At 35.4% G+C, this 11,859-nt stretch overlaps 1 protein-coding gene across 1 annotated transcript; it reads right to left on the bottom strand.

Moving 5' to 3' along the window:
- Window positions 1–386: 386 nt before the first annotated feature.
- On the bottom strand, window positions 387–11,409 carry LOC138323462 (methylated-DNA--protein-cysteine methyltransferase-like). Its single transcript, XM_069268092.1, has 4 exons — window positions 11,276–11,409; window positions 4,304–4,500; window positions 3,674–3,825; window positions 387–3,402 (listed from the first exon to the last, which is right to left on the bottom strand). Exons 2-4 carry the CDS (start codon window positions 4,477–4,479, stop codon window positions 3,140–3,142), a joined length of 591 nt encoding a protein of 196 aa, XP_069124193.1. The 5' UTR covers window positions 4,480–4,500; window positions 11,276–11,409; the 3' UTR covers window positions 387–3,139.
- Between the last annotated feature and the right edge of the window lie 450 nt (window positions 11,410–11,859).

Genomic DNA, 11,859 nt, shown 5'->3' with positions numbered 1-11,859 from the left:
ATTCAATTGAGAAGTAGTAAGAAGCACCAGGGAATGACTCAAATGATCATTTGAGATAATATAAGATAATATAATACTTGTGTTTTACTAAGTATTGTTCTAACTTATTGTTAGTTTTATATAAAGGGGCCAAACAGGATTGTAATGACAATATTTCCAATACTTTCCTTCATCACTTTAATTCTTATTTATCAATGCATATGAAAGTGCTTGCATGGGGGAATCCCGATTGAAGCAAAATGAACTTGTCTTGGGTAATCTAATACACGTACACTAATAGCATCACTAAAATAGACTTACTGCTTTTGTCAATGTACTTCCTACATTAAACACTTGCGGAGTTATTCCATATTTTTTATATTGAACATATATTTTGAGCTATAAAGATATTAAGTCTAAATTTGCATTATAAAATTTCATCAACTACTACCATTAGGCCATACAAAAAAATATTTTGGTTTCCGGTAACCCGACAGACCCTATAAAGTAAGTGCCTACTCAAAAACTTTTTATCAGTTTTGTCCTAAAGCAAAAAAATAACAAGCTAAATTTTGTTTAGTTTTGCACAAAAACAGGAATGTACAAATTCTATAAATTTAAGACACCAATAATCCCCTGGGAATCAAATCCATGGTTTATGTAAGGTTGAATAAAGTCTGTTTCAGTTTTTCACTGCAAGAAACTGGGATGAAGAAAAAATATATTAAAAAAAAAAAAAAAAAAAATCTCTACCTACCAACCCTTCATTTTTAAATTGTTTTAGTGGAAACAAGACTATTTTTTTATTAGGCCCAAGCAAAGGTCACAATTAAGTATGAACATACTGTATGACCTGTCCTCCCATAACATAAAATAAACGGCTCTTTCTTGGTTTTTTTTTTTTATTACAAAATCATAATCACTTTAAAACTTTAAAGTCCGTCCATTATAGTACAATTAAGCACTCGTTGATAAAATAATTTTTTATCTTATTTTACAAATCAAATTTACCAGTTAAGAACGTCTGAGGCCAAAAGACTACTGTTTCCAAAATAGCAACATTGGTGATGAATATAACTATATACAGTTATATATACTGTATATGTATATGAAACAGTAAATTCTACTAAGAAATATGAATTGTATATTTTTACAATTAAAATGTTGACTGTATAAATTTTAATAGAAGTTGTGGATGAATAAAATATTTTCATTTCATAGATGAATAATTTTGACTTGTATTTTCTTGAAAAATAGAAATATGCTACATTTGTTTTATTTGGTTTGGTTTACCTTTGTTTAACCTGAGTCCATTTATCTTTGAAGGATGTGCCCGACTTCTGTTCTGAGGAAACTCACAAAAACAACCAACTGCATCACATGTGTGTCTAATATAATGTTAACCAAGAAAAGGGCTAGTGGTAGAATATTGGAAAAAATATTCCATTCTGTCACAAAGCCCCATCTTCACTAACCAATGCTTTTGGTTTCAGATTGGCTAGCGAAGATGCAAAGCCCCCTTTCACACTTGTTGAGTTCAATTAGTTTGCAGGTACATCCATTAACTTACCATGAAGTAGGTAATAGTACCGTAATTTCCTGCATATTGCCCACAAGCTATATACGATTTTTTTTACATCAGAAGATGTCTAATGCGGGCTATCTGCTGATGCGGGCAATCTGTAGTAACTGTTACCATATTTGAAAAAAAATATGCGGGCTATACGTTGTAAATAATTTCAAATATATAGAAAATAGCTAAAGTAACTTTCTTACTATGCCAAAATATTTTCACATGAGCTATATTACTTCCGTTTAAAATCTATTCCCAAACAAAACTTGTGCTATTGATAACTTCATAACTTTATAATATGTCTTCGAATAAAGATATACCCCGTTCCAAATGTTATCGCTATAACATAGACTCGTGTACTACTATTAGTACATACTACCGATATGTACTGTACTTTCAAGAATTACATCGATGTATAACCTGGAATTTGTTATACAAAATCATAGAAAACACATTATTTATAATACCCAGGAAATTACGGTATGCAGGTTATACAACAGGGGGCTTGGCAGCTTTAATACTACAAAGTAACCATCAGTGAAGACAATTTAAGGAAATAATTATGATTTTGAACATAAATTAAAGAGAAAAACGTATTCAAATGAGGCAATATTACACCAAATTGATTGATTTTAGTTTGTTGTCTGTAGACTATTTCGTTCTTTTACAAGATATACATGTACTACCAATATTTCAGGCAAAATTTTAATATAAAAGTGACAGACTAGCATCTCCATCCTCAGATTTTGGAGTCCGTAATTGTACAGGTATAATGATAAAATTAAGAAATGAAAGACATGATTCAAAGTTTTCTGACCAACTAAAAAAATAAATTCTGAAAGCCTTTCTGGCTATATATTTCTTTAAAAAATATGAATGGACAAGTAAATTGGGAAAAAATCTAAATGTTAGTTTATGGCCTTTTCAAACCTCTAGGGATTTTCTTGAGAAGTAAGTCACCAGTAATCCCTTGTGGAGTGTATCTGACTTCATTGTACCGTCATATAGACAGGTGCTCCGAAACATTAACAGAGGAATTTACGTTGTTACATACATACATATACATACATACATGGCCAGTGTAAAGTAGTATCTTGGAAAACATTGCAATTAACATTTTTTCATCTAAATGTTTTTCTTGCCATCAACATTATTTTACAGAATATCATGTTTCATGTATAGAAACAAAAAATTCACATAATTGCAGATAAAATTTAATACATGTACATTTCACAAGTACAATAATGTTTCAGAATTTTGCATTTGGCACAGGTTATGTCTAAACCAGTTTAAGCAGTTTATATGTACATAAACCATCTTGACATTTCATGTCATGCAGATCAAATACTGGACTGCTATGGTTTTTTAAAAACACAGGAATTCAGAAAAATGCACCAAAATATACCAACAATGAACAAATCTGCATACTACAAAATTCTAAGTCTCCACAATCACAGATACTGAGCACTACTGTAAATAATTCCACCAAAAGAACTTTCCCCAATTTATTGGCATATATATATATATACTGATTTAGCTACAATCATTCTCTTATTTATATAAGTCCACTAAGAAGCTATTCCAGTCTCATTTGATGATACCTTCATGTTTGAGAAGCCACAGTTTCATTTTGTTTTTGTTGCCACCACTGTAGTTGCCAATACCCCCTCCTTCCAGTAGGACACGGTGACAAGGAATGATAAGTTGTATAGGGTTAGCCCTCATGGCAGCACCTACAGCCCGACAAGCCTTCACATTCCCACTTAAGCCTGCTAACTGCATATAAGAAACACTCTGTCCAAACTTCACTTTCTCAGGTAGAGTTTTCCAGACCTTCTCGGTAAAAGAACCTGAAATTAGAACAATCAATGGGCAAGATTGTACATGAATGAAGACTTGTGGTTGTTTATCATATAGCTCATGTGAAGCTGGCCTAAAACTTAATCTCATGGTTTTGAAAATTCATTTTCAAATTTGCACCTGTCTGAAACATTAATTTTTCACAAGTCAAGGACTTACAACTTATAACTTTCGTTGAAGATGTTTTACCTATGGTATGTACTGTAGCAATATGGAAGACAGTAGATTACAGGGACCTGAATGTAGAGAAGTCATACTAACCTTCCTTAAACACAGACGCACATATTGACGGTGACACTTGACATTTATGTTGTCCTCTGAAGTAGTGTTTGAGCCAATCAACACCGAGGAGGAGTGGTTTGTACGTGTAACCATTATCCTGGTATTTCTGTGAGGTTACCATCACCTCCACACTGCAACACAACATAGGTGTTATTGTAAACACATACTACAGCCTCCCAAAACATACATGACCCTGGGCGTTAATAGAATGTTAAACCTGATTAGATAAATAAACAAATGATACAAACAAAGCAGTGTTCTGTTCAGCAACACAAACCTCTAGATAGCAATGGAATTGCTATCATGTTTTGCAATTACAAAGTTGCATTAGAGAGGTTATAATTTATGTAAACAGTTGATATCTTTGTACTATGATGATCTTCAATACAATATTCAGAAATACTGATGTTTATAACAAGAGGCCCATTGGCCTTAACGGTCACCTGAGTTCAGATATAGAATGACTCCACCTCAGGAAGTAGACAAGTCTCGGGAAAACAGAAACTTGCTATATCACTCAACCCCATACTTTATTTGTATACTATTGTAAGTCCTATCAGACAGATGATACATTATGACAGTAGCTAGGAAGTACTAGTTGCATGTTACCTTTTGTCAGGTGTAAAGTTCTCATCTGTTTTATCTATTTGGGACATGTAGTGAAGACCTCGTGGACAGCTCACAAGTTCCATAGTACCAATAGGTGTGCTTACAAGATAGCTATTGGTAGGGCCATGGTGACAGGACGATCCCACACATTTCTGTCGCTTGGCCTTCACTGACATTTTACATCCAACAGATTATTTCTACAAGAGAAATTAGTAATTTTTAGTTTTTTCCCCCCACATTTTATCTTGAAAATGTCATCAGTTGTTGTGTGTTGCGATGGCCATGTGTTAGTTGTGATACCAAAATATAACTAATGTAGTAAAACTTGATAGACAACGCAATGTGTCGACTGTGAAAATTGTAACAGCTAGGTCTGTTACGAGACTTTCTTTGTGTCAACTGGATTAAGTCAGCATTTTGGCTATGTGGCAGTCAGTGTATCAGTTATTCGACAGTCAGTGTATGATGACTATCCGTTATGTGATAATGTGTTAGCTATGTGACAGTTAGTTTTCAACTATGTGACAGTCAGTGTATCAGCTATGTGACAGTCAGTGTATCAGCTTTGTGACAGTCAGTGTATCAACTATGTGACAGTGAATGTATCATCTATGTGACAGTGAGTGTATAAGCTATTTGACATTGTATCAACTATGTGACAGTCAGTGTATCAACTATGTGACAGTCATTGTATCAGCTATGTGACAATCAGTGATGTGACAGTGTATCAGCTATGTGACAGTCAGTGTATCAGCTATGTGACAGTCAGTGTATCAGCTATGAGGCAGCCAGTGTATCAACTATGTGACAGTCAGTGTATCAACTATGTGACAGTCAGTGAATCAGCTATGTGACTGACAGTCAGTGAATAAGCTATCAGGGATCAATCTAGCTCTGATTTATTACCGTTTATGGGTAAATTTCCCCTCAAGGAATGAATTCCTCTCTTGCCTAAAATTCCCCTGAAGATTTAAAAATTCCCCATTTGAAGCTAAAAAATGGCCGATTTGTAACACAATTTCCCCTGTGACTTATTTTTCATTTACTTTTTTTAGACTTTTGTTTGCAAATTTCTTCATATTTATCATACAGCTACTGTTCATATACATATTTTATGATAAACTCAAATTTTTCATTATTGAGCCTAAAACCTTGCTCTATTAAATCTTAAACAAGGACATAGTCATTCAGATCCCCCGCAAAAGGAGATATCAAAGCTGAAGTAAGTTTGATTGTGGAGACTTATGTGTATGAAAAAAAACCCAGGAAAAAGGAAGTTGAGCTAAAGAAAGATGGAGTATAATTCAAGTAGAGCGGGGCTGCAATTGTTGAATCAGGTATACAGCCTTGACATTTAAATTAGACTATATACACAAAGATGGGTGGAGTTTTGCAAAGTAGCATTTACCATTTACCATGACATTTTCAGCAATGTTTCCATGGTAACGGAAAAAGTGCAAAAAATGAAAACCTAAAAATAACAAAAGGTCCTACTAGACCATAAAAAGAATGTGTCTATGAAGTTTCGTGGAAATATCTCTGCTGGTTTTAGAGTTATGCTCCGGAAATGAACCTGCTACAAAAATATGACATTTCCAGCAATGTTTCTATGGTTACAGAAAAAAGCACAAAAAGTGAAAACCTAAAAATAGCAAAAGGCACTACTAGACCATAAGAACAATGTGTCTATGAAGTTTCATGGAAATATCTCTGCTGGTTTTAAGAGTTGTGCTTCGGAAACGATTCTTACACAAAAATCTGCCATTTCCAGCAATGTTTCCATGGTTACAGAAAAAAGTACAAAAAGTGAAAACCTTAAAATAGCAAAAGGCACTACTATACCATAAGTCTAATGTGCCTATGGAGTTCCGTGCATATATCTCAACCGGTTTTCCAGTTATGCTGCGGAAACGAACCAGGTACAAAAATATATTTTCAGCAATGTTTCCATGGTTACGGAAAAAGTACAAAAAAATGAAAACCTAAAAATAGCAAAAGGCACTACAAGACCATAAGAACAATGTGTCTATGAAGTTTCATAGAAATATCTCTGCTGGTTTTAGAGTTGTGCTCCGGAAACGATTCTTACACAAAAATCTGCCATTTTCAGCAATGTTTCCATGGTTACAGAAAAAAGTACAAAAAGTGAAAACCTTAAAATAGCAAAAGGCACTAACAGACCATAAGACCAATGTGTCTATGAAGTTTCGTGGAAATATCTCTTCTGGTTTTAGAGTTATGCTCTGGAAACGAACCTGGTACAAAAATATGATATTTTCAGCAATGTTTCCATGGTTACGGAAGAAATGCAAAAAAATGAAAACCTAAAAATAGCAAAAGGCACTACTAGACCATAAGACCAATGTGTGTATGAAGTTTCGTGGAAATATCTGCTGGTTTTAGAGTTATGCTCCGGAAACCATTCGTACGGACGGACGGACAGACGTACGGACGGACGGAACCCATTTGTATATCCCCCGCCAACTTCGTTGGGCGAGGGAAATTAAAATAAGTTGTTTTACAGTATTTTTCTTCAAAATGAATATAATTTTGGACCAAAATAAGAAGATTCAAATTCCTCTATATTTGGCCAAACTTTTCCCCTAATTTGAACAAGGGTAGTTTCCCCCGAAACCTAAATTGATCCCTAGCTATGTGACAGTGTATCAGCTATGTGACAGTGTATCAACTATGTGACAGTCATTGTATCAGCTATGTGGTAGTCAGTGTATCAGCTATGTGGTAGTCAGAGTATCATCTATATGACAGTGTATCAACTATGTGACAGTCAGTGTATCAGCTATGTGGTAGTCAGTGTATCAGCTATGTGACAGTCAGTGTATCAGCTATGTGGTAGTCAGTGTATCAGCTATGTGGTAGTCAGTGTATCAACTATGTGACAGTTAGTGTATCAGCTATGTGGTAGTCAGTGTATCAACTATGTGACAGTCAGTGTATCAGCTATGTGAGAGTCAGTGTATCAGCTATGTGAGAGTCAGTGTATCAGCTATGTGAGAGTCAGTGTATCAGCTATGTGAGAGTCAGTGTATCAGCTATGTGACAGTGTATAAGCTATGTGACAGTGTATCAACTATGTGACAGTCAGTGTATCAGCTATGTGGTAGTGTATCAACTATGTGACAGTCAGTGTATACGTTATGTGACAGTGTATCAACTATGTGACAGTGTATCAACTATGTGACAGTCAGTGAATCAGCTATGTGATAGTCAGTGTATAAGTTATGTGACAGTGTATCAACTATGTGACAGTCAGTGAATCAGCTCTGTGGTAGTCAGTGTATCTGCTATGTGATAGTCAGTGTATAAGTTATGTGACAGTGTATCAACTATGCGACAGTGTATCAACTATGTGACAGTCAGTGTATCAGCAATATGACAGTCAGTATATCAGCTATGTGACAATCAGTGAATGAGCTATGTGGCAGTCAGTGTATCACTTATGTGACAGACAGTGTATCACTTATGTGACAGTCAGTGTATCAGCTATGTGACAGTGTATTATCTATGTGACAATCAGTGTATCAGCTATGTGAGAGTCAGTGTATCAACTATGTGACAGTCAGTGTATCAGCTATGTGGTAGTAAGTGTATCACTTATGTGACAGACAGTGTATCAGCTATATGACAGTAAATGTATTAGCTACGTGACAGTGTATCAACTATGTGACAGTCAGTGTATCAGCTATGTGACAGTCAGTGTATCAGCTATGTGACAGTCAGTGTATCAGCTATGTGACAGTCAGTGTATCAGCTATGTGACAGACAGTGGATCAGCTATGTGACAGTGGTTCAGCATCTCTGACAGTGTATCAGACTATCAGCTATGTGACACAGTGATTGTCAGAGTATGAGCTGTGACAGTTGGCTTATCTATGTTATAGTCAGTGTATTATATAATAATAATTATATGACTGATGCTTTTGCTGTCTTTTGATTGGCCGATACGCTTCTCAGAAGTATTCATCAACTGCGATATCAACCCCAAAATCGGCGGCGAAAAGCATGCGAGGTTACTGGACTCATTCAATGACGTCGGGATAGTCTATTGTGAATTTGTGACGTCATTATTATAGACAGCAACATATATGGCGGAAGGCAGCAAGTTTACTGCATTCAACCGTGATCAACAGAAATGAACTGCAAACTTCAATTGATGGAAAACGTTCAAAAATGCCAGACAGGCTGCAGTTGATACAATATTCCGGTTCTACCAGTCTACACCGGTAGCAAGAAGCAAGAAGCGTTAGCAAGAAGCATTTGAATATTTACCATTAATACTACATGTAACTACTTTTTAAAACAGAAAGTTTGCAAATACCGTCCTGTTTTTGTAGTTAATTCTTTTGAAGAGCCGGGTAAATATATGGAAGTGTCATATAATGAAACAGTTATCGACCTATTTTCAGGTTGATACGGCCTCGGGATATATCACTTACTCTGGTTGATAACTCACTGTATCCACCTGAAAATAGGTCGATAATTGTATAGTATCAGCTGTATCGGTTTTCTGTCTTAATTTAGCCCATTGCTTCCGCTCAGTTATGTTACAGTCAGTGCATCACTCAACTATGTGACAGTCAGTGCATTACAATTAATTAAGCTATGTGACAGTAAGTGCATCACTCAACTATGTGACAGTAAGTGCATCACTCATCTATGTGACAGTAAGTGCATCACTCAGCTATGTGACGGTTATATAAGTACATCAGTCAGCTATGTGACAGTTAGTGGCTTAGTGCATTACTCAGCGATGTGACAGTCAGTGCATCATTCAGCTATGTGACAGTCAGTCCATCACTTAGCAATGTGACGGTACATCATTCAGCTATGTAACAGTTAGTGCATCACTCAACTATGTAACAGTAAGTGCATCACTAAGCTATGTACTGTCAGTACATCACTCAGCTATGTAACCAGGGTTTTTGCCAGGCCTTTATAGGGTCCGGTAAAACGGACCCATTCCCAATTGAAAAATAGCACTGTATTTTCCCAAATTCAGTCACTATTTTCCCAATCATAGCATTAAGTTAAAACCGCAAATGATGTCTCAATATACCTCCGGTAACGGTTATTAATATCTAATGTCCTGTACAAGCCCATTTCACATGGGAAACATCATTTCTTAATAGTTTACGTTCGCGGAAGCCTCCCGATTTCAGTGGCGAAGTCCCACAACTTTTTGGAAAATGGCGGCCATGACAGGTGAGTCGGCTGGCCGAGAGCGCAGGTAAACTAACTGGGGTACGGACGCAAAACATCAACCAGACATAAAAATAGGATTATAAATGGCAATCACCAATTAATCAACACCTCAGGCACAATATCTTGGGTCCTGTCAATTGGTATTTTTGGCACGTGGCCCACTTTCAGTGTGGTAAGTGACAGTAGGAATGAGCCAGAGGTTTCGTCTGCTATTCAATTTGTTAAGTATCAGTTGTAAATAAAATTTTATTTGAATCCATATATTGTGGTTTGTGTATACATATAGTATATTTCGTTTTCAAATGTCTTTGACAATTTACATAGGCCTCATGTACTTGCATTTTGCCATAATCTCTGCATTGATCAGTTACATTTGTACGTTCCAAGTATTTTATTTTGAACGCTCTGGACATCGTCGACAGAGCATAAACAATACTCATCATTTGAACTATAATTTGTGTTTTTATCGTGTATGGATATGTCTAATTATCACAAAAAATAATATAGAAAATAATTTATTTTGCTTTTGGTGCATGCACTATCAGTACTTCATTCGATATGACATAGTGCCAAAGATATTTTTTGGAATGCAATTAATTATTTTCATATTTTTATCTTAAAATAAAAGAAGAAGCTCAAACTTTTTAATGGCGGTAATGGTGTACAGAAAGCAACTTTTGTAACTGTGCAAAAAATACTAGTTCATCTGCTCTTTTTTTTTTTTGATAGAGAAAAAATACTGTTTGTCAGCGGTGGAATATCTTTAACATGCAATATAAATTACATACAGCATGAAAAATAATTAAAATGATAAATTCATTATTTTTTTATTACTGAACACTGACTCAATAGTTAATGAATATTTTGCGTCAGACTTAAATTAAAATGATGATGATAATTTCCCAATTTTTTAAAAACACCGATAATATTTTCCCAATTTTTGCTCAGGGTCCTTTTCCCAAAATAGCTGGCAAAAACCCTGGTAACAGTAAGTGCATCACTAAGCTATGTGAAGTTAATGCATCATTCAGCTATGTGACAGTTAGTGCGTCACTCAACTATGTGACAGTCAGCGCATCATTCAGCTATGTGACAGTGCATACCTCTGCTATATGACAGCCAGTGCATTGCTCAGCTATGTGACAGTTAGTGCATCATTCAGCTATGTGACAATTAGTGCATCACTAAGCTATGTGAAGTTAATGCATCACTCAGCTATGTGGCAGTTAGTACATTAATCAGCTATGTGTGTCTAATATCACACTGTCTAATATAGCTAGATCAAGTGATGCACTAACTGTCACATAGCTAAGTGATACACTAACTTTCAGATAGATGATTGATTCACTAACTGTCACATAGATGACAGTTAGTGCATTACTCAGCAATGTGACAGTCAATGCATCATTTAGCTATGTGACAGTTAGTTAGTGCACCACTCACCTATATTAGTTAGTGCATCACTCAACTATGCAAGTTAGTGCATCACTCAACTATGTGACATTCAGTGCATCACTCAACTATGTGACAGTTAGTGCATTATTCAGCTTTGTGACAGTTAGTGCATTGCTCAGCTATGTGACAATTTGTGCATTACTCAGCTATGTGACAGTTAGTGCATCACTCAACTATGCGACAGACTGACTGTTAGTGCGTCACTTGATTCAGCTATATTAGACAGTGCATTACTCAGTCACCCATTCAAGTTGTAAGTACACTTTTTCAACTTTTGCCAAACGGTTTACAAACCCCTAAATATTGACTTTTCAAGTTGTCACGTTTCACTTCTGTCTGTCTGTGGTCATGTGCATGACAAACATTCCCGCGGTTTTCTGCTGGTAAGAGTTGTCTTCCCTTATTTTTGATGGTGATTCTAATAAAATGTTGACTGACAATAAATCCGTCTTTATTGAACAGATGCTTATATATCGTGGAATTATACTTGGATAGAGGTTTATAATAAAATTGCTATTGATCTAAAATATCATGTACGTATGGGTTTGGTTATGTTTGGTTAGAACAACAAGTTGGGAAAGAAAAAATATTTTAATAATTATCCCAGACTCTAATAAAAAAATTATACAAAAATCTTGTAATCTAGATTCGTCAAAAGCAAGAGGTCATCTATAGTGACAAGCGATTTTGGATATAAGAGTTATACATGTATCTAGATATTGTAAATATTGAAAAATATAGCAATACTTTGCAAAAAATAGAATATCATTACTTTTAGACTTTTGCATAGAAACAGCTCGTAACTGGCATACCAAAAATGTAGGTCGATGATTCAGTAAAAACTAAAAAAGACTTATAAATCCCTGGCATAAACGTAG

Source organism: Argopecten irradians, chromosome 5 (assembly GCF_041381155.1).
Source record: "Argopecten irradians isolate NY chromosome 5, Ai_NY, whole genome shotgun sequence".
In the NCBI taxonomy this organism is placed as follows: domain Eukaryota; kingdom Metazoa; phylum Mollusca; class Bivalvia; order Pectinida; family Pectinidae; genus Argopecten; species Argopecten irradians.
This window is presented reverse-complemented; position numbering and strand designations above follow the sequence as displayed.